Here is a 24,779-nt window from a genome sequence, read left to right on the forward strand (position 1 = left end):
GTGATGTGGACAGTCTTCTGGTCTGGAAGCATTAAGCTTTCTTCCTGCTGAGTAGGTGTCATGGGGAGACTTTAGCCTCACTGGGTATCTCAGGGCTGTCCAAAAGTTTAAACAGAGCACTTCAGAAGTTTCTAGAAGCAACTTTGGCAAATTTGTCTTGAAAGAATGCTATTCGTTTCTCTGCAAGGGGCCAGGTTTGGTGGACTGAAACTAAGAGGAGCTTAGGTCTGCAGATGATGATGGTTTAACATGGAATTGCTTGAAAGGAAAAACAAGCATTGAACTGTCTCACCCCAAACTGAAATTTCATTTTCTTCCTCTTTTTTTTTTTTTTTTTTTTTTTTCCTCTTGGTAAACTGACCTATCATTACATCTGTACAAGCAAACGTTAAGAGGAAAGACAGCACAACAACATTAAAGACAAAGCAGAGTGACCAAGCAGAAGCCTTAGGAGCTACATACACCCTGACGGAGCTGGCTAGTCCTGGCCATAGCTCAAAGCCCACCATGCTCCCAAGATTCATTACTGAATGTGGGCTGCTTAGAGATTACAGCTGCCCTTCTTGAGCAGGTTTCTATGAACACTGAGCTGACCTCTCCGCTCACCTTTGTTCATGTGACAAAGACATGCAGAATACATGGAGACATCTGGCTCCTCCCTCTAGGGCCAACTCTCCCTGTGTATCTGTAAGGCCCACAATGACTGTGTACCCCAGAGTTTCCTTCCCACTCCTCTATCTCCTCCCTCCCTGTAGGATTGTATCAATCTTCAAGCTCACTCCCAGGGCACTTCAAAGGTATGCAAAGCAGAGGGTTGGCATTCTGGCATCAAACCCAGCCTGGATGGTACTCCTGCACTGCAGAGCAATCAGAGGTCAAGATAAGCTGGCAAAAAATCCTGTAGGGAATGAGTGAGCCACTCACCTTATACCAAAGAGATGAGTTTTGACTCTGTAAAGTGATTTCTGAACATCTGAAGGATTTCCCCTCATAGGAAAGAATAGAGGACTGACCAAAAACAAAGCAGGAAACCTTCCTCACTGTCTGAGATACTGCACACTGTCACAAAGCTTTCACAGAGCAATTTGTGATTATTTACCCAGCTGTTCCTCCAGTGAAACCTAACTGTATGTTTCTTTTTAATGTATGCTGAAAATGCCATGTACTAGCAGTAGTTATTCAACTGCTGTATAAAGCTATATGTATATCCTTCCTTTAGATGTAGCTAGAGTTACTAGCTGCAATTCAATGGGCTACAAGTAAAGAGGAAAAAAATCTTCAATATAGTGTTTAGAGTTATTTCTTGAATGTGAACCTACTTTATCAATTACTGTATTTAACATACAAATACTGGACTGTTTGCAGTTTCATAAATAACGTAAGGGATTTACATTTTGAAGCTGCTTTCCAGGATTTTGCACCTGAAGCTGGCAGTATTTGAAAACACAGCTAAGCTGTGCCTTGCAGCAGACTGTAGTCTAGTAACACTGAGAGAACAGACTGTTAAAATAAGCATCTACATCATTTTTCACAGTACACAGAGCCACAATGCATCTGCTTAAAAACAAATACATGTTTGCAGTGAAACATTTCAACAAATCACAGAACTCAGCAGCAAAGTAGTTAAACATTTATGATTTGATTTTATCTCAGCTTGGAATGTCGCTGGAGTGTCCCACTTCTAACAACTGTTTGCTAAGTTAAGGCTTTAGTGTTTACACAGTGCTGAATGAAGCAGCCTGGTCACCAGATGTGAATGCTTCCTTAGACTAGAGCTTTCAATCAGATCACGGTCCTAATGGTCCCTGCTCCAACCTTCTTCCTCAGGACGTCCACCAGCCTTTCCAACCTGAGAGGGGGCAGGGAAGAGGGAGAGGAGAAAAAAAAAGGAAGCTAACGTTAGGAATGTTCTGGCTGAAAGAGACAGTGTTTGCACTGAACCAAGCTGTCCTGGTGGTGGTCACGCTCAGAAACAAAGCACTACTGTAAAAGACAGACATTAAGGGAAAATGCAGACAACTTACAGAAAACTTTTTAACCTACAACCCAATCAATTTGCAGCCAGTGATATATACCAACTTGCTTTTGTACTATATGTAGTGTCTGAACCCCCGTAAAGAACTTACACAAAACCCTTTGCAGCAATCATAGCAAATATACCCTTTGCTGTTAGCAGGACATTTGTTTTTTGTACTTTAAAAATCTGAGCAGTCCATGATTCTTGTTAAATATAACACTTAGCTGTTATTTCCCTTAAAAAATACCATGCCCATTATCCAGCAGCGCGAGATACTTTGATTGTCCAGTTTATAAAGTTATGTCCCCAAACCCATGCCTTTTATATCAAAAGCTTTTTCAAAATACCTAAGAAAGTTTCTGAGCTTGTGCATGCTGATATTTGAAGGTGGCTTGTATGATTGTTATGTATACTACGCAAAAATTAAGTCTAAATATGTGGGACAGAGATCCACCTAATCCTCTTAATTTTAATGCATGGGCTATAAGCATGTCCAGCATTTCATTGGCTTAATTTGTTCTTTTCTTTCATATATAGGCAAACACATGGGCCTAAATTTGTTCAGGGGGTTTCTATTTGTACACATTTACCTTAAGCACTCCTGTGCAATTAGGTATTCAAGTAATTTCTTCAATTTATCTGTATTTTATTGTATTCTTCCATGAAAGCTCTCCGACCAATAAACTAACTATACAAAACTAGACACTGCATACTGGAAGTACTGGAATACTTTCTGAGCTATATTATGTACACAACTTTTATAATGGATAAAAACAGTTGCAAGTTCATGTAGTTGTATTCACTATTGCAAAGTTGAACAATTTTTCTTATCTGAAAAGACAGATTTTTTTTATATTATATAACATGAGGAATGTAGATAGGAAATAAAAAAATAACAGCTTTATCAAAACTGTAAAACGTATTTTATCTAATGGATACATTAGTAACTTCAGTGCAGGAAAACTAGTTAACACATCTTGGATTTATTGCCACAAATCATGACTAACACACATGGTACGTATTGAAACACTCTTGTTTTCCAGGAACCACCAAAGTGCCATGAAGCTACACCTCTTATTGTACTCACCAGGTGACTTAATTCCTGAAACTTGATTAAGAATTCACCACCCTAACACAATTATCAGACACCAGGAAATGTATGGGGAAAGTTCAACTGGCTCTAGTTCATTTCACAGGGACTCTAAATAATCTGCTTTTAGTCACTTTTTAAGCGCAGGTAAAAAGGCACTTCTTAGCTATTCCATTCCCTCCAATTGCCCAAGTATCACTTTTACTTTTTCACCAGCTGGTTCATTTTTTTCTGTATTTGTAACATACATCTATGGCAGTCCTAACTCACTGTAGTCAGTCCATGCAAGTATAAAGTCAGGGCTTTCACAGCGTATTTACTCCTTAAAGGGGATGAATCTATGGTTTTTCTAGGTTCTATGAATTTTAACTCATAGTTACTGATAGGTCATATTTTTGTCGCCCCTTCCTCCTGATATGTTCTGTTAAATCAGTTCTTAGTCCACGTGCAATTTCAGAAAGCAATGACAGATCAGTCCTCACCCTCAAGAGCAATGACAACTTTTGACCTTTTTATGTTCAGAAGCAGCATTGCAGCTTTCTCACCACTTTAAATATCACTGGAGGTCTCTCTCACTAACACCCTCTCTAATGTGCTTCAGGAAAATAAAGGAGAGGAGAAACATTTCAAACTGTCTTGGCAAACAGAAGGTTTGAGCTGCCAATTGTTTTCTGATAAGCAGCAGAAACAACAAAATTTGAGACCACAGCTTATTTAAATCACCACTCAGTGAAAAAGAAATTATGTGTGGCTTATAGAAGCAGGGGAAAAATGCCTTCAATAATTGAGGTTTCTTCCAGGGACACAGGTTATAGGGTCACTGCTTACACACTGTCCTGCAATTGGGCTTAGATGTGCACCACTCTGTGACCAACCAATGGCACTGCACATTGGAGCAGGCAAGTTAGTGAGGAGCTGCCCATGTTTGAAGAGAAATACCACTGGGATGAAAGTAGCTGTCTTCTGTTTAACCTTGAAACTGTCAGGCTTCATTGAAAATAATGAGGCTTAACAATCATAGCTTCTGCCTTTCAAATGAATGATGACTGAAATCATCAAAATGAGGTATCCAGCACCAAATACAAACTGTGCAGGGCTTATTTGCCTTTTGTTTCAGTCATGTGTGGATTTGCAAATTTATTTATTCTTTATTAGAAGAAAGAAAAAAAAAATCAGCAGGGGATTAAGAATCCATACCTTTGAAAGAGATTTAAACAATAATGTAAAAGAGAAACTGTAACAGCTATTTATAAGAGAAAATAACAGAGGGCAAAATTCACCCCTACACACACACAAGACCCAATATACCACTGAAATCCCACTTAAGCCTACAAAATAATGCTATGGGCTGAATCAGTGGTTAATAACTCTTGATACAGGCCTCAGGGGGCTTTTCGGAACGATAATCCTAGACTCTTTGTTCACCAAGGGCCCAACTCTGCCATCCTGACTCACAGTAAGCAACATTTTTCTTTGTGAGTAATAAAAGGCAGCTAATAAGGCCATTTGTGTAAATGAGGCACTACCTGCAAGGGGTGAGGATGACAGAATCATGCCTTATTGATCAGGCTTTGCATCAAGCCTGGTGGGTTACTGCAGGCAGCTCCTTTTGGAAGCTGAGCGTCTTAATCTGTGGTCAACTGAAGCAATACCTCAAGATAAAAACTAACTGAAATATCTAAGCAGCAGAATGGGAGGTTCTGGGAACTACTCTAAAAGTCTCAGGGTCTGCAGAGTTTGATTCAAAATACAGAGGACAGTGACCTGAAGAAAACAGTTTTTATTATTTTGTGCAATCATGATATATCTGCCAGTATAGCCTCACCATACTTTACTTAACCAAAAGAAGTACTGACTACATTTGATAGTATCCTAGGACACTGGTTTAACAAATGACATTTTTTTTGCTTGTGAAGGTAACAGTCTTCATAGTATCGATGCAATATGCAATATGACACTCAGGAGAAGCAAGCAAAACACTCATCATTGTGAAGAGTCTTGAATTTAGTGGCTTAATTATTCCTCAGTATCAGGGGAAACTGTTTTACTACAGAAATAAAAAAAAAAATTACTTGCTGTTATAGTATTACCAGTTTGAGTATATACTTTTAAAAGTGTTGCTAAGCTTTAAGAAGTTCCTCATCTTCAGAGGAAGGGTACCTAAACATGAATGTCACCACAAATGTCTTCCAATTACTTCAAATTGTATTCTCTTACCACCTATGTATACATCTAACGAAATGCCCATACAGAGAGCATGATGTTACATGGAATATTCTTACATAGTTCCTGAACTGTTTGACAACCTCCTTTGACTTTTAGCAGAGCTTTACAGAGTTTTACTCCCTTGAATATAAATGACTTTTGTTCTTGAATCATGCTCAATAAGGTAGACCTACAATTCTTACTGACAGAGAAGTTTGTTTGAGGAGCCCAGAAGCTGAATGTATAGTTGCAAAGATGGTACCTATTGGTGCAACCACTGTATTGCTGACTGCTGAAGAAATCTAGGTTTAAACTGGAGCTTGGGATCAGTAAAAATACATGTAGGTCCTCCCACGCTGCTCCTTCTCTGGCCAAAGGAACTCAGTGCAAATGAGAACATTGGCCTTTATCCACAAGTTCTGTAAACGACTGAATTACAGCATCACAGAATGATCCTGCAGGGCACCATGCCCCAGAAGTAGCCAAAACGTATACTCAACTGAAACAAAAAAGCATCCTTCAAGTAGCCTATGCCTTAATCTGCAAAGCAATATATAGACTAGCTGAAAACAATAGCTTCTACCTGCAGATGTGGGGGTTAAGTGATAAAAACAAAACCCTCCTGGATTTTGAAATGCTATATAAAGGCTTATAAACCTAAACTATAACCCTTGGTTATCTTTCCAGTAGATAAGATTAGGCTTAGGCTATGAAGATGGCCTTACTTGCATGATTTCTGGCTTCTTGTGGAATGTGTTTTGTTAACACTAATTCCCTTTAGAAACCAAGCATTTAAAAATATTTTAGGTAAATAAAATGCATTACAAACAATTTAGCAGTTGGGCTCTGTGAATAAATGACTGTTTTGTGAGTGTTCCAACAAACAAATTCACTTAATTTCATCTCAGAATGAAAAAACAAAACAAAACTCACTTTCTTTTCCTCTCCTTTCCTTCAGTTTTCTTCTTGGATCTATTTCATTGAATCCTACTCAGCATACTTGTTTTCAGACATTTTGTGCAAAAATGAAGGAAATTAGTGACATGCAGAAGATACTGCTGTGCTATGATACTATCACTTTTCTAGAAGCCAGTCACTTGGATAGGATCATTTACTCAAGAAGTTGGAGGAAACTGGTTCAGGTCTACTGTCTTAAGAAGAGAATCAGGCTCCAGCTACTTCCCTCTTCAGGAAGTAGCACTGCATGAACACTGGGTTCAGGGGGGACCTTGTTTTCATTTTCAATTATTGAAGCTGCTCCGATTAAATAAAATGCTTAAATATTCACTGGATAAAAGCCTGGAATGTAAGGGTATGGCCTTGCAGTAAGTGGCCTGTGTGCTACTGAGGCATCTCCTTCTTGCCCTCTGGGTGGTTCAGTGAAACTTTAATTATTCTTATTCCTAAATGTAGGCATTATTTTTGCCACCTCAAAACCCTGACTTTTCAACAATAATAATTTCTGATTGACTCATTGAAATACATTACCTGGGTGCATGTAATGGGTCATCGACCAGTCTGTAACCGAAATCTTCATAAATCAACATTTTGCTAACGACTATGTGAGCTCATATGGACCTGGCTGCTTCTACCTAGCAAAGTTTCCTCTGCATCTTTTGCATTGGAGACTGTGTGTCTTCTAAATGACATACAGCAGTTCAGCAGCATTTTTGAACCTGATGCAGGAATTGCTGGGTGAAATTCTGTGCCCTGTGTTAGACAGGTGGCTGGACTGACTGGTGTTAATAGCCCTTTCTGGTCTTAAAATCGAATATTAGAGACTGATTTAGCAGCATCAGTGAGCTCTAAACTGTGGTACACCACAGTGTTGAATCTAATTACTCTAGGCACTGCCGCCAATTCCTGCTTGCCCAACACTGTTTGTAATGTCACTCCAAAAAGTATGTTCCATTAAACTTACAGACCTTAAATTTGGCAGGGCAAGCCATTCTGTCTCTGAAAAGCCCTGTCACAAAACAAGCATTCCTATTAAATCCCTCTCAGCGTCTTCTCAACCCAAAAGAGTAATTCTGTATATGATTAAACTTAGGAGTAAATACAGCCAGTTGGGCTCCTGACAGCAGACATATTTCAAAATAAACCTGGCTGACACAGGTCTTGGCTAAAATATTAAGCCTTTATCTGTGGTTCACAATAACTAATCTTGTCAAATTGTTTGCTCTCTACCTTCTGTTTGGAAGATTATGGGCTAGCTCACCATTACTATTCACCTTGTGCCATCACTAGCAGGAGGAAAAGTGAGTGATAAACACAGCTGATCTGTTTTGACAGCATTTCACTCTACTTTGCATTCATGTAGATCACAGTACAGAATAATACAGAATCAGGACTTCTGCCTCTGTGCTGGATTTAATGCCACCTTGTGAAAGGTATTGATCAGAGAACTTCACCTAATCACTCCAGCCTCAGTCCCACAGTTTATATACTGTTTTTATAAAAAGTTCATGACACCTACTTGTGCAAAAAAACCCTTTTCTATGCCTCCTTCCATAAGCTTGAAATACTTTTAGTACTGACAGTTATTGTTTCCACTCACTTGGTATTACAGCTAGTCCTTTTTCTAGGAGAAATCTTGCCACCTAAGCCTACTGCTTACTGTGACAGAATTTCCACAAAGTTTGTGCTGATATGAATAGGCAAGTGTCTCTTGGATTTTCTTGATGAATACTTCCTGGAACTCTCTGTCATCTGCTTAAGAAAAGCTAGAAGATTTATTTTATTGCTAATATATCTTCCCTGTAGAAAGTACTCCATCACAGTATTTATTCTTTTGAAAAGGGAAAAATATTGCTTCCTATCAGCTCCCAGCTCCTAATGAACACTAGTCTGGCCCTTTGGTACGATGTCTGGTATCATTACAGAGCCATGATTTACAGGCAGGCTTATTCTGTCTCTGAACAGTTCCTCACCTTTTTTTTTTTTTTTTTTTTTTTTTTTTTTTTTTTTTGGTGAGCAATACAATCTCAGAAAGCAAATATTCTTTCCTTTGAACGCTCACAATATGAAAGCAAGGTCAGAACTTTTGTGTAAAGTGCTTAAAAGGCAGACATCAGGTGTATTTTGCATTATGTGTACTTTGCATGGGGCAAAACAGCATGCAGAGAAGGGAAATGACTTGTTGAAGCTCAACCAACCAAGAAGACCAAAAGGACTCACAAACTTTTTTCATGTTTAACTTCATATATAAGTAGTCTTGAACTGAACTGGGTTCCTGGGCACACACACACACAAATATAGGCATAAATGCCTGCAGAATTAGCATCCAAAATTGTTGGATACAGAACCCACCCCTCTCGGTTTCTTAATCCACGCTTTGGATCATGTCAACTGGTAACAACCAGCCAGTTCTCTTATTCTACATCTAGCTGAGACGTACTTCAGGAAATGCAAAAAGACCTACTTAGAAGATTTTGTTGTTCTATATATTCCTTCAGGAACATTAAAAAAAAAAATCCGTTGTCAAAAATAACTATTTCAAACCTGCTCAAAACCACAGACAGGATTTCTGATGAAATGTAGTACCAGCAGTATATTTAAGTATCTGTGGGGAATGGGGTTACTAAAAGACTCTAAACTTTAAAAGTATCAGTCTGAAATCACCACATTATACCTTTCTGTGTATTTCAAACAAGTCTTCTTTACAAGGCCAGGTCTGAACTTCTCAGCTGCCTGTTCTGAACCAGTCCCTCCCCTTTTGGGCACGTTCTAGTCAAGCTTTGTTTACAAGTTCGTAAAATCTCAAATACTGATGTACTGCTCAGGCTGCTTCCCAAGTCCACCCCATCAAAGCACAACTTTGGCAGACTCTTCTTGATATCATAAACAATGAAGACAACATTAACTTTTTTCTTGATTCCGCAAATATTTTACAAAACCTGATGCAGACTTGCTGGCTCTAGACAGCTCTCAGCTATGTTCTATCTCCCTGAGGTGGTCCCACCCTCATGACCATGAGTAATCTGGAGCTTGTGGAGAGAAAATTCCTTCCCATAAACCATCATCCAATCCATCCACTATACATTCAAAATAGTCACTTTTACATGGGTTTGATGTATTTCAATAAACATTCCTTCCTTGTGTGACTCATGTGATGTTGCCCACACTGGAATGATTTCTATGGTATCATTGAGAGATCAAGTAACAATGCAAAAGGGTTTGGATGCAAGAAGAAAGGATTTAGTTGAGCTTCCAGTTGTGATAAGCCATTCACAACGGGCTCAGACTGGTAGCTGAACTCCCCACCCTTCTGGTGTAATTCAGTGGTGCCCACAGACTTCTCCTGGATTCAGGGCGACTCACACTTAGTCATCCTCCTAAAAAGTATTTATAGAAAGAAAGAAAAAAAAAGAGCAGTCTTTCAGCAGTAGTGGACCAACAAAAAATCCATGGATTAAACATCCTCTCCTCCTAATATTTGTAATGTATTACAGATAGAAGTTATCAGTGTGAAGCTTGTCTATTTTGGTGATGTTGCAATGTGGTCCCACATGCAGGGACAAAAACAGAAAAGGTGTCTCACTGCTCATTTGCACATTAAAAATGAGCTCTTAAATTACTAGTTGAGACTCAGCATCACAGACCAAAGTGTCTTCTACACACATATAATGCTCTTTAAAACACATTAAAGACCTTTTACTGAAGTAAAAGTAAAAGTAAAACAAGCTTCAGTAGCCTCTCTTCAGAGGCAGGCACCAGTCTTCAACTGTCTTTTGCACCATTCCATCAAGACAATTCACATGAAATTTTTTTGAATCTTCAAAAAAAGGCCTTTCAGGCCCTTTTTGCTACATGTTCCTTCCATGTGACTGGAAATGAGCTTTAGTGTCACATTTTGTTCTGCTCCTGGGAGATCGGAGAATTCTTGAGTGAGGCTGAATGAGGATAGAAGCAGTGCATCTTCAGCTAATTTCAAGGACAGCTTTAGTTTTTCTGAACTGGTGAGCTTATTGACTTAAGCCTTGGTGGCAATTCTACCTTGTGGTGATGTGAATTAAATTGATTGTAGGAAAAAAGGCTTTTAATTTCTGCTGATGCAAGCATAAAAATCTGGCTTTACATCAAGACTCCTGAAATTCTTCAAAAGCAGAGTAAAATATTTTCCTAGTGTTTAAAATCAGAGACCTATGAAATAACTTTTTGCTGAGTTTTCCAATTAGGATTTCCCTACATATGTAGATGTGCACTTATTGTACCCTTCTTATATATATATATTTCAATATATAATTATTTAGTCATATAATTATATGACTAAATTTTATAAATAAAAGTATGTGGTAACAGAAATTGATGTATTATGAGGCCCAGAGTAAAATGTTAAATATGGTAGTTTTATTATAAATATCCCAATACCTGCAGTGTCTTCCATTCAAAAGATGAATTCTGATACTTTCTATGGACAAAAATTCCATAATATGAAACAGAAATGCTAAATTTTGGTCCAAGATTTACGACTTACAACAAGTCAGTGTTCAGATCTGTATACTTATACCCACCTCACATACAGCAAAAACCTAGAAAAGGGAAACTGAGAAATTTACCAGTAAAGCAGGGGCAATTATAGGGTTAAAGTTTTTGTTAGCTCTCATACCTACAAGCACAATTAATGCTGCCTTTCCAAAAAATATTGTTCAAAAAAATTAAAAGCCTTGAAAACATCTGGCTATTACTTCCATGACTCAGTATTAGATTAGAAACATGAACTGTAATTTTTTATTGTTGTTGTTGAAGTAGTTCCTTCTTCAGTAAAGGTACACTGTAAGTAGTGGAAAAAAATATTTCAAGTTTGCTTAAAATTAAATATTTTGCTGGATTGGGCCTAGGCTGTTATTCCTATTTGATGCTGTAAAGAACCATTCCAGCAATTCTCCAAAAGTTTATACGTAATTCAGAAGCTTCAGTAAGTCTGGGATTTCTTGTTGAGCTTCTGCACATACATTTACAGTATTCAATCTTTTGCATATGTTAAGAAACAGTATGAGTATTAACAGAAAGAACCGCAAATTTATTTTTATTCCTTCAGCCAAGCCACAAATAAATGACTCTTGCAAACAAACCAAATACTATTTAGTAACGGCAATGTAAATGCCATGGATTTATTTTATTTGGATATAAAATATTAAAGTAAATGATTATTTGCTGTGACACTCATTTTATCATCTTGGAAAAAAAGCAAGTCTTAGAAAAAGTTCTCTTGCCTTTCTTCAGGAAGCACTCAATCTACTTTTCAAAGTTATTTAATATTTTTCCAGAGAATAGTTAACTCTAAGCTTACAAATACTGTGTCAGTGTGCTTCCTCCTATTGGGCAAACAACTTCAAAATCTAATTTGTTTGTGTTTTTGGTCTTACTAAATATTGGTCTTTGCAAGTCTGGTTTACACCATTTATATTAACTATGCCAACATTCTGATTTTGTTCTGAAGTATTCCACAACAAGCTGATATTATACAATACAAGCCCAAGAGCTAGCCGATCTAGTTTACTGAGTATACTTAGTGTATTTTGCTACTGATAAATCAATAAAACCATGTTGTAATCTACAAACTTCCATCTCTGTGAAGCAGCTATAAGCAAACTGTAAATGAACACACAGGTCAAAAACTGGGATGCCGTGATTATGTTGACTGTGAAAACATTTGACTTTCATAGAATACATTTTAGTGTTTGAGAGAACGAAGTTTCAGCACTGCTTATATTTTCCTGAAAGACTGAGATGATAAATATTCAAATGATGATAAATATTTGTGTTTATATTGTAACTACACATACTTTAAGAAAACAATATCTGCACTGCAATCCATGATTTACAGAGGTTAAGTAAATGTAAATCATAGCTACACAAAGAAAATAAACACTTGACTAAGATTGTATACTCAGTTTTGTGTTCTTCATCCATGTGAAACTTCCTGTAGTCAATGGATGTTTTGGGTGTGCAAGGGATGCATTAAAATTTTATCTGTAATTCCCTTTTGTTTGGGATTATTATTATTATTTTGTCTTCATTCTGTTAAGTACACCACCGAACATATTCCTGGCATTGACCATAAACAATCAGATGCTAAAGGCTTCACTATTAATTTGTGACACTCAAAATATCCATGAAATTGGTATTCTACAATCTGCTCTGGCATTATCACAGATTATAACTGCATGAGACTTCTGGTACTGATACAACAAAATGATCTACTAAGGGCCATCCTGAAAAGACAAGGAAATACCAAAAGAAACTGTGAATCATTAGTACTACCAAGGGTCTTAGCTGTGTCTCAGATCACCAGATCTGTCTTTCAGGACTCCAGGATTCAGAACAGGGCCTGCACAGGCACGTTCCTCCTCCAGACTGCACAGAGAGCAAGACAGCACCTTGGGATGGGATTTGTAACAATGGCTATAAGAGAAGTGTGCTCCTAAACTAGCCAGATAGTTTTTGTGTTATTCAGTCAGAAGTTTCTGTTTATGCTAATGCAAGTCTTCTCTTCTCTGGGTCAGGAAGTTATTACTGCAAGTGGTAGGTAGCACCAGCCACTCCCTCCTTCACAGCCTGCAAATCCTAACTGGACTGTAACATGAAGCATGCAATTCAAAAACTCGCAAGTGATGCGTCATCCAGTGAAGATGATATGATTCGGTGTGGAAAACACATTTCATTACAGATTTGCAAAAGTAGTATGTTTCCTTATGTGCAGAATGAATGGTACTTTAGACATAACAAGAGAAACAAGATCTGCTTAGTGATACCAAAACACAGCATACCTAGAAAGGTCCAGAGAATATGCCCCGAGTGGCTGAATTTGTTCAGTTCACCTTAGATTTGAATGTTAGTTCAATATTTTATTTCCCCACAACCAGAAACTGATTTCACTCTGTTAAATTTATCTGAAGTTGAACACAACTTTATTGGCTTACTAAATTATTTTATTACAACAAATATGTATCTCTACAAGACTTCTTAATTCATCAATTCACCAGGCATATTATTGCAGTCTGAGGGGAATTATTCTGAGAGAAGTCAATGGTGTTAGTGCAAAATTCCAAGTATTTAAATAAATTCTGTCCCTACCATGTGCTGCTTTCTGTTAGATCAGACACAACTTTTTTCACACGTTTCAATTAGTCTTAATTCCTCGTTAAACCTAATTCCTAAGGCAGACTAATTGCAAGCCCATTGCCCCTAAACCTAATAATTTCACATTGCCCGTTTTTGCTACTCTAGCTAATGGTAATATTTTATGTAAGCTATGATATACTAAGTACTAGATTTTGTGTTTCAGATTCTCTAATGTTCTTCTTCATGCCTTGCATGCCAAAGAAACTTTGCATCAGCTCTGCTGCACGGCAGAATTCTTTGGGGTATGTGGTAGTTTTGCGTGTCTGGGAGTCTTCCATTTGGCTAGTGTGGGTTTCCTAAACACTATAAAACCCCGCCTGTGGAGATTGTGTATCTCTTATGGGCCCCATGCAGTTTATAATCTGCTTTTAATTATTGCACGAGGCAGCCAACACATCAGTCCTCATCAAGCAGCTATAACTTTTGATTCAGTTCTGAAAGTTCAGAGTTATTGCTGATTTTCATTGCTATCTTAGACTGCTACAAGAGTTTCTCCTCCCTTGTCTCCTTCCTTGCAAACTCTCAAAACCATTGACTTCAGTTGTTTATTACAGTAAGTAAAAAAATCTTAGCACTTTGCCCTCACTTGCTTGTCTTTTGAATGTAGCCACCAGTATCTGTTTCACAGTAAACTACAGGTCAGATCCTTAGCTGGGACAAATAAATGCCAACTTACTGTAACTAAGAAACTAGCTCTACATTTACATTCTTCAACAAGTCATCGGAACTCACTTTACATCTCAAAATGCAAGCACCAATTAAATTATTCCCTATATGATATTAAAAGATTACCAACTATTCAATCCCAGCAGAAATTCGCAGCAGCAGAAAACATGGTGGTTTTCATTAAAAGCAAAATCACTTTTGACATTTGCTAAATTATTTACTGACACAAATCAGTGAAACTATTAATATCTATGAAACTGTACTACTCATCTCCAGTCATTAACATGATCTCTCATTCAGGATACAGTTTTGTAAAAAAAAAGAAAAAGAAAAAAGAAAAAAAAAAGCAGCCTAGATTTAATAGGGAAGTCTGAACATCTAAATGTTTCATCCTAATAAAATAAGAAATCAAATTATTTTAATTGTTTTGAGAGATGAAAATAAAAGACATGTATTTTCAAAATTTAAAATAAAACTGAGTTCTCTAACATTTGGTCGTTCCTCCAAAACAAATAGCTCTAAGTCCCAGTGAATGTACAACTTGTTTCTTTTGTGCAGTGCTTCTGCCTGCAATTTCTAATTAACTAGCTCCATTCTTATCTACAACAAGTGACTGAAAGCATACAAGCTACAATATATACTTCAACTAAATATATGTAGGTATGATTTTAGAAGGGAGATAACTAGTTAACAACACTTGCATGAGGCAAAGGGGCTCAATCAGTATAATAAATCAGAAATGCTTGCTTTTAGCTTGTTCCCTGCATAGCTGTGCTGTACTGAATACGATCTGTACATTAAAGATACCATGTTTGCAGTTAAAAATCTCCAGAGACTTTAGACCTATACATAAAGATACTTATTTTACTCTTTTCTGAGACACTGACCTGTATCCTCATTTAAAAATGAACACCACATCTTTATATTATTAAATCTTTGTTTTGATCTATTAGTATTCACCAAAGTGCCATTTTATACAACCCCGCACTGAATAGGCAAGGCTGGAGGTAACCATCTGCAGCTTTAGAGTCCGCGCTTGAATTGATGAAAAGAGCTTTGTGTGTTCATTGCCAAGTTTGATTCTTCCAGTCATTAGACATTCCCCTCAGATCGCATCAATGAAGCGGACTCTCTTACACCCATGTGTTAAATTCTCTTCTCCTCATGGTTTCCTTTGCCAGCTATACTCCAGAAAGACTACCGGGTCTTAGCCACATTCTTCTCACAGCTGTGTTAAAAAAGAGCATCAGAGTGTCTTCCCAAAATCCATATGTGTATCTGGTCAGTCCTCTGTTGGAGGGTCACCTCACATTGTGGTGTGATTATTCAAATATTCATTCTTGTTCTTGAACTGCACTGCTCCGACCACTCTGGGAAAGATTAGACCCTCCAGCAAGCACCAGAGAACGTCTTGGACATCAATGTGAAATGCACACGACTCCTGTACTAGCAAGGCTGATTAGTTTTACTTGCAGAGGAAGGGGACTCTAACCACTTAGTTAATATGCAGCCCTTATTTTTTAAAAATTTTGTACTCTTTTAAATGTGTTAGATACTGGTAAGAAATGTTTGTTTTTGTTGTCTCATGGATGGACTTATTTATCAGCATAAGCTAAAAAGCAAAACGAAGTGAACAACTCTGAAAACAGAAATGATGTTCAGAAATGCTGGAGAGAAATCCAGGAGCACTCAAAATGGGTGCATTCCAATAACAGTGAAAGTTAGGTGGCTAGAAAACCCACACCTTTGGAAGTAAATTAAAGATAGTATTTCTTTTATGAGAGACAGTAATTTAATTTGATAAAACCACCTGCTTATTTAGAAGATAGCTTATTTTTTTCTTGTACTCAATACACTGAAATATTTTATCCGAATTTCTAACTCTTCTGCCTTCCGCTTTAAAGCATAAAATAAAAGGAATAAACAAAACAAACCAAACAACAACACCCCCCCCCAAAAAAAAAAGAAAAAAGAAAAGGTTTCTTTAATAGTTAAGAACAAAACAAGTAAGAATTTTTGGCTCACATCACTTTTATAATTGTTTTGTTCATAGTAAGAACTACTTTGACAAAGTGTGCTCAGTATATCTATCATGATTTACACTGATTTTCATACCTGTATATTTTAGCATTACACCATCACTTCATGGATTTGAGTTTGCTTTTAGAAGCAGAAAGGCTAAATAGAAATTCTACATGCATACCTTCCACTACAAACTTAGACATGAAGCTCTGTGAGTATGCAAGTATGACTGCTCACATATGCAGAGCTACACTTTACTGAGATGGAATCATTAAATTGTGAGGAAAAAAAAAAAAAAAGCCCTCAAAGACAAATTGCATTAAAATTCTCCCCAGCTGCAAAGCTGTTGCAGAAAAATAGAACATTTTCTGGAAAAAAAAAATACATCAAAAGTGGCCTCAACCTTTACTGATAATTGGCTAATATTGATTTGGTATTACATTATAACCTCCTCTGATCTCACTGTCACCAGTAGCCACTCCTCAATCCCAGAGGCTCCAGCAGGAAGGACAGTTTTAAAATATCTTGCTTCCTCTGCTGGCAGAGGACTTAATTAATTCACAGGCCTTCCCAGCCACCTTCTCCAGGTCAGCCCCATTTCCCTTCTGGGGCTGCACCAGCTGGCTCCCGGCTTCTCCAGCAGGACAAACTTGCAGGGGGCCTGTGGCACCACGCCAGAGCTCCTGGGGAGTCTGTGCCACTGTCCTTGTTCTTTGTTAATGACATATCAAAAATTATATGCTCTACAGAGCATAAATTAAAAATCTTAAGTACCCCACAAATTGTCATAATTTCCTACTGAATAAATATGTGAATAAATATGCACTGTGTTATGTGTATATATACACATATTTATTTACATGCTTCACACACTTAAAATGCGTATTTGTTTTATAAACTAGAATAGTGCTTTATTCAAAGTCTAATATATACCTTGTTAGTATTTCAAAATCAAAATAGATTCAAACAAATGCTGCTAGATCTGCGGGGCTCCAACCATCGCTATTTTCTGTTTCGCACCACCACCCCTGCTAGGACTGCAAATCGTCTTTACAAGCAAGAGTACACAGTTGCAATTCATATATCACACTGCAGTGAGCTGATGTAAGATGTTCACACTACTTCAGTATCAACAGAATTTGATTATACCTAAGTTCACTACTAGGAGATTCGAATATATCCCCCTTCTGGTTCCCAGCTGCTGTTTCATATGGGATAGGATCCAGAATTTTTTTAGATACTTTGTGTCCTGATGACTGCAAGCCCAGGATCACTGTTTTGACTTCTGTCTTGTACTTAGAAAGCAACAATTGCAGGTAGGTACACAAATTAAAGAAATTATGGCAACACTGTGCAGAAATTCCATTTCCATTGCAAGCTCTGCATGTGATGCTGTCTGCAGACACTCAAGTTTTTAGGAATATTAAAAAATTCTTTAGTGCTGCCAGAGAACAGATTAGCAAAGGCAGAGTGAACACTAGTAAATTACATGATAGGAAAATACAAAGTACATCTTTTTCAACTTTATTTTAATTATTCTAATTATGTTCTTTCTTAGTGAAGCTAATAATTATTTTCCTCTTCAGAGTTTTAACTGTTGCTTATGTTATTCAGATATTTTACTGATTAATATTGGGAAACTACTTCATACAGCTGCTAAATATGTCTCTCAACAGAATTAAATGTTACTTGGGCATTTAAAAGAATGTAAAATCAAGTAAACAGACATTTAAAAAACCTATTTGGGCTATGAAACGTAGCATTACATTTCAAATTACAAGCAGCTTGCTCTTAAGACAGTACTAATAATTAATACTACTGTAATTAATATCAAGAAGTCTTTCAGTTGACAGGTTTATAAATTGCCAGTTCCTTTCTGAAATGTAGAGCATCCTACATCTTGGAAATAAAATGCAAAGCTAACAAATGAGTTCCTGCCTAATTGCCAAACACTAATTTGTATGAAGCAGTTGAATCTACAAAGGAATTGGGAATTCTCAGCCTGGTTTCCCTGCTGATGAGTAAGAACTGTCTGTGTAGTTCTCCCAGAGGTGTCAGAGGAATCTCTATAGTGTCACACAAGGGTTCTTAGCTCAAAGTAAACACACTTTCCACAAACTCAGCTGCTTAATCTGTTTGCAGGTTGAATTATAAGATGGGGGTGGATGACTCTGGGTGCTGGGAAGACGCACAGAGCATTTCCACAGTTTCTTGGTAAAAAAGGCATGCTATTGTCATCAAAAGGCTTCAACCAATTGTTTAATTTTGCTATAGGCTCAGTGGTGTGATCTTAGCAATAATGAAAACTAACCTTACCAAAATTTTCCCAAGTAGCTGAGCATGTTAAATTGCATAAATACTTTTCACTATAGCAGTGTATCACCACTACTTTAATTCAGGTTGTGCCTGCACTTCTACCCGAGGCACTGTGGTTACATGGGATTAAACAAGAATTCTCTAAAACAAGAACAAAACAAAAACATTATTCACTTAAATATAGTCAGTAAGTATTTATAAATAAAACAAAACACAACAACTTTAAAATCAAGCAGTGTACAGAAAGGTTTAGCCAACATTCACTTTTAGGTGCTGCAATTATTTTTCATAGTTTTATTTTTATCAAGCATGTTTAATGCACCTGCTGAAGTTTCAAAAACATCTAAATGTTCAGAATAAAGATCTGAATGATTCTCAACCACTGGAGGTTTTAAAGAGATGACTGAAAGGATGTATTTTCATATACATATATTAATTATATTTACAAATAATTTTAACAATATAAAGATATAATTTGCATATTTTGTAAGAGGAAATATCAGCATGATTTCTTTTTTAAACAGGAAGAACTCTTATTAGATTCTTGCAATATATTATAAGCCAAGTCCTAGCTACTCTCGAAATATGTTACAGACATCAAAGTTGAAGAAAAATATGGACTGATGGTAAAATCTGCAATTCAGCCTTGACAGCCTTGGAAAGGTGTGAGAAGGGTATTCTGAAGCTGATGAATGCAATGCAGCAATGACAAACACCAGACTGTGAAGAGGCAGAGCCTATACATTTGCCTATATCCCAGCAATCAGACCTTCAGAAGCTTCTGTGCTAGTAATAACTGTTGTCACAATGAGGACTTCAACAGAAAAGAACTTCAGGTTTTGAAGTTCAGTAACCTTTCAACACAGAATTGTACGTTGGGAAGGAGAATGCAATCCCTGCTCATCCATTCAGAGACTTCCTGTCAATTTCAGTGAGATTTTGAAGCCATCCCCTAAACAATCCCATCTGCATTTCCTGTATGAATCATGCCAGACAAGAAATCATGAGAACCTGAAGGTTCTACCATGCAATTATAATGGCAAATACTCTGTTGCTATAGAATTGCCATGGGTGTAAATGATTCATCAGAAATGGAAACACTTTCCTTGTGCCTTGCACATGCAGTTTCCATAACAGTAGTGACAGGCACACTTTCTTCCATAACACTATATAACTGTTAAAATAATTGGCTTCATAACTGAATAAGTAATGAGCTGAACAGTCAACAAAAAATTAATCATTTTAAAGGAACTTAGTTCTGAGTACAAGAGCATTTTCAGTCACAGGCAAAAGAACAAGGTTTCATTTGCTTTCCCAATACAAGTTTTCCTGAAAGAAGGCAAATTACTTACTTCTGAACTTTTTCGTTGGCCTCCTTTGAAACCTCCAAGGCCTTTTGGAGCTTCATCTCAGTGTCCTTCTGCTCTGACTGAGCTTGCCGCAGCTGAGCTGCCAGTTCTTCAATCTGGCCATAGGTAAGGGTCACAACATCCTCCTTGTCTTTCAGTCTACCTTCAGAAGTACTGAAAGTACAGTTAAGCCAGTCCTTCAGGCTCATCCCTTGAGACAAAGGTTTGTGTGAACTGGGGAAAAAAAAGCATACAGTTCATTAAGGTTCAGCCTAAGGCTGAACTGCAAGAATACTGCACCCAGTTTAATTAATATCTTTATATTATCATATATGGATCTATATGCATTAATACCAATATTATTTCAAAGGTGATGGGAAACAAGATAATACCTCATTTCCACAAGGGTCTTCTACAAGTATGTAACAAGTAGCAGAATTTTAAAAAGTCAAAAACCTGTTAAACAAACTATAAAGTAGTAGTATTTTTCAATTGCATTATTCTCCCAATCACCTTATGACCTGCAGGAAAAAGATGTTATTGAAATATATGAAATTGATTTAATCAGTGTAAGTTACTGATGTGTTATTATGTCATGATACAGAGGCCTGTCTTTTAGCAAGAAGACTCATCAACTGAAGGGAGTTTTGCAAAATTGAAGATTTTTCAGTACAATGAAAGTAATAACAGTGTTACAATGTACAAACATAATTAAGTTATCAGGATTTCTTAGAATTATGAATGATTTGTGCATGCTAAACAATTTTAAAGGCCTTCAGTCAATATTTTTGTGAGACGGAACTTAAATGTTTCTTGGTGCTGGTTTAAATAAGCTAGTAACACATATACTGTGATACACTATGTCTTAAATAGCTTCTTTGTGGTAGACAGAGGTTACTTGCCAGCATCAGAGTTTATCACTGGATACTTCAACATATATAGTGTCCTTCACCGTTTTATTACTGGACACTCCAACATACTCCACCATAACTTCTTGGAAAGACCTTCCTGAGTCACTGGTTTGGTTTGACTTAGGGAAAAAGTAGACATGTTTACCAACTATTGCACAGTGAAGTGCCACGGGTGTATACTCAACTCAATCAGTTTTATACACAATTTTGAGTTATATTCACAAAGATATCAAATCATAGAGCACAAAATAGTAATACTTCATTTTACAGACCAGAATACAGTACTATATGCTTTGCACTTGACTGCCTGAAAGTTCTGAACAAATCAAAGGGATGTCATAAATTAAAAATGAAACTGAACAGGGTCAACGTCCTGTTCTTCTTCTTAAATGAAGACTATTGTGTATCAGGAATAAAATCTCAATGAAGCCTGTAAGACTGCAGAACTATTTTTCATGGAAGCAGCAGTGGGAGATAACAAAAGTGGGAGATTTATAACAAAAGTAGGAGATTTATAACAAAAGTAGACATCATAATGAACAGTGTGTTTAAATAAATAATTGAAGTAATTTCAAAAAAACTTCTTGACTTCTTGAATATCAGAAGCTATTGCTGTATTAATGAATATGACTTGATACCAACCCTTTCATTGATGACCATGTAAATATCAAACATTATTTCAGCATAAATTTCTAGTAGCAGTGGAGACTGATTGTAATACTCAAAATATTCTGCATGACAGCAGGCAGTATGCAATAGCATACTTTCTTCCTTTCCAGTTTATTAAGATACAGAAAACATCCTTCATTCTGTCACTCCATAGAGGAAAATCATATACAAACTAAAATATAATACACATAGACAAAAAAACTGTTCATGAACTAATGGAAATCTAAAAGCTAAAAGGTCAGTGTTGGTATGTCATTATGCCTACTACTTGAGGTTGTCCGAAAATAAAGTAAAAAACATTTTCAATTAAATTAAAATATTGAAAAAATAAATATTTGTAAAGAGACATTAAAATCTCTAGAAGATCTCTAGAACATACTCATTAAAGGTTGCACAGAAAATTTACTAATTGAAATTCCACTATGGTCGAGCATTGATCACCACAGAAAAATACAAAGATATGCAAATAATGCTGAAAGATAGGTACTGAAATACCACTATTGCCTACTTAAACACCTGGCGCAAGAATAAAATGAAAAAAAAAAAACAAACAACCAAAAAAAATACTGAGAAGCTGATCTGTTCAGTGAATATATGGGTCATTGGTTTTCAATCAAACAAACAAAAAAACCTAACTTGTTTATACCAGCTGAGAGCTTTTTTTTTTTTTTTTTTAAATATTTTCCTTTCTACAACATATGAGAAACATGGCCTTTTATTTAGTTTCTAAAATATTGTCTCTGTCTGCCTACAACTGGGCTCCTTCTGAAAGACTGGCCCTGAATAATACAGTATGCAATACACAGTTAAATGTTTTAACTCATAATGATTGCATCTGAGATTCTGACGTATGTATTTTGTAAGCCAGTGCAATTTATATAGATAAAGACACTGTGGTTGATAAATCTTTCAAACTTTTTTTTAAGACCATACAATTTCCAAAGTTCCAGAAGATTATTTCTTAAAATAATACTGATGCTATAAATCAAAAATAAATGAGAGTTCTAGGCCTGAAGAATGGTTCACAGAAGCATTGAAACTGTTCCTTGATTTAAGTAATTTACACTTTCATTATTAAAAAAAAAACAACACACAAACAAACACACAAAACAAAACAAAACAAACAAACAAACAAAATGTTTTGCTTACTATGGTAGTATGAGTCTAACAATTTTTGCTTAAGCCTGGTTCTGAGAGCTTCAGTTAATGGGCCACCTTAACCATATCCAGGAAGAAGAAAAAGTCATACGTGATGAAGTCATGTATGCAGCTCTGGCAGATAGCAAGAGGTCCCCCCAAAGTCAGAGCACCTTCAAGCCTGCCATAAATTTCACTAGTTATAACTGTTCCCAGAGGGACTTTTCACTGGCTGAAAATCAACTGCATGAAGTGCTCCTCTTATAACACTTCTCTCTTTACCAGGCATACTTTTGCTGCAAGGTGAGAAATGATTTTCCACCCGAAGCAATTACTGAAAAATCTTCCACCTAAAGGGGTTGAGGGGGGGAAGTAAAAAAAAACAACAAACATTCCCTATTTATTCCTTCTTTACTCCCCATCTCCAGTGATAAACATATCCAGTGTTCCCAAATGCATGTAGGTCTGACCTTGGTTTTCACCACAAATGTCTCTGACACTCAAGTTCTGGAGACTGCTCAAACCTCAGCCTGCACTTGGGATGGCTTTGAAGAGGGTCCCTTCATAGTGCTGAGACCACTCAAAGGCTAGGCAGCATTCATACCTTGAAAATACTACCTCAGAGGTGCCCTTGGGAAACAATCCAGTAAGACAATACTTAAATTAAAAAAAAAAAAAAGTTCGTAACACCTAGAAGGACTTTGACATTTTCCTGCAAAGCAGAAGAAATAAAATGGTCAAGTTTGCATTACAGGTGAGTCAGGAGCCTGACAGCTGGTAGACAGGTAACTAGATGACATTGCCCTACCATAGACAAATATTTTATTAGCCTTCCTTCCTCTGCAATTACAAATGTTAAAAGAACTTTTTTTTTTCCTCTTCAGTACAACCTCCTAAACATCTTTCACTAATTTACCTGATGGCACCAGCTGTGTTAGCACAGGCCACAGACCATGTGACAACATTAGTGCATGTTATGCATAACACAGGCTATGTTCTGTGCATTCTTACAGTCCATCACAGAGTGTCACTACCTCATCTGTAGGATGAGCTCAGGCATCCTCTGTATTTTATATTCTCTCACCAAACCCATGGATAAGCAATTGTTGGGCAGAGCCCACTAATGATTTTCTTCTCTGTGTCAGCTAGTGATAAAAGCTTAGGATTTTACAGAATAACATGTTGATTGATAAGCACTGATCATGCATGTCCCTACCACCAATCTCAATTACTTTTTAATTTGGATCCATGGTGAACTGTAGGTTGAATCTCAACATTCTCTCCTGAAATGATCTGGAGAAACCTGTGACCTGCATCGTCTGCATGCTGTATGATTGAAGCACGCGTTCATTATTTATAGTGCAAACTTGAACTGATGATCATCCATCTTAGAATTTCCATTTTTCAACATATACAAATTAAATGCCACTACACTGTGGTCCTTGGGCCTCAATCTTTTCACCTTTAATAAGAGCAATGACTTTGCAAGGTGCTTTGAGCTTCACTACTGAAAAGGGACTTGTCACTGTTGAAGCATATTAGATCCAGCGTTGTTTGAATTTAGGAAAAGTGAAACCCAGATGGTCTTCTGGTGACTTCAAGCATCAAACATTCTCTTTTGGATCTCACTTCATTCTCGAAGCACCAAGCACCCTGCAGTACCCACACCATTCCCAAGGGACCAGCCTGGGAGAGGTAGCAAGGACCTAGGGCACCCGATTTAATCATTTGAGCCTTTCTTGAGGTTGAGAGACTGCTGAGACATGCTCTCATCAAGAAATAATTGGAAGCCAAACCTCCTTTACAAACCCTTCACTTACAGAGATGCACTTACAGAGATGCACAGTAATCAAAAGTCACCTCATGTGGCCAGTAGGTAAATCGCTCAGATAGCACAGATTCATGTCAGTGATACGCACACGACATCCAGCACCACCTATCATTCCTCATGTTCACCACAGCATCAAATGGTCCAGGACTCCCACAGAAATAGCATAAGGATGACTAATATTTGGTTGAAACAGAATCCAAGCAAAACATACATGATATGATACCAATAAGTAGAAGGAAGCATTCTGGAGATTTTTGCAGCTGTGATACTATCCTCTTCAGGGAAGTGCAGACCCATGGTTAATAGCTTGTGATCAAGAAGTGCTTCTGGATTTCCTGAGCACAAGATGCTCTCCCCAGCAGCACCTGGAGCTGGGGCCTCTATGATCTCTAACTGATTAATTAGAGTCTGGCAGACAATAACTCAAGCATTAGCTTTT

The 24,779-nt window shown here is 37.1% G+C and overlaps 1 protein-coding gene across 15 annotated transcripts in view; it reads right to left on the minus strand.

Annotated features, from left to right (window-relative positions):
* Positions 1 to 309: 309 nt before the first annotated feature.
* Positions 310 to 24,779, minus strand: part of MIPOL1 (mirror-image polydactyly 1) — a 188,567-nt gene continuing 164,097 nt past the window's right edge. For 14 of the 15 annotated variants that reach the window (XM_038179768.2, XM_072038467.1, XM_072038466.1 and 11 more), the window contains 2 exons: positions 19,796 to 20,026; positions 310 to 1,849 (listed from right to left, as the gene is read on the minus strand). In XM_038179768.2, coding sequence (XP_038035696.1) covers positions 1,783 to 1,849; positions 19,796 to 20,026 — 298 coding nt within the window. In that variant the 3' untranslated portion in view covers positions 310 to 1,782. Of the gene's footprint in view, positions 1,850 to 19,795; positions 20,027 to 24,779 lie in introns of those variants that run through there. The other variant, XR_011809604.1, reaches the window with a different exon arrangement.

This window comes from Anas platyrhynchos, chromosome 5 (genome assembly GCF_047663525.1).
Source record: "Anas platyrhynchos isolate ZD024472 breed Pekin duck chromosome 5, IASCAAS_PekinDuck_T2T, whole genome shotgun sequence".
NCBI lineage: Eukaryota > Metazoa > Chordata > Aves > Anseriformes > Anatidae > Anas > Anas platyrhynchos.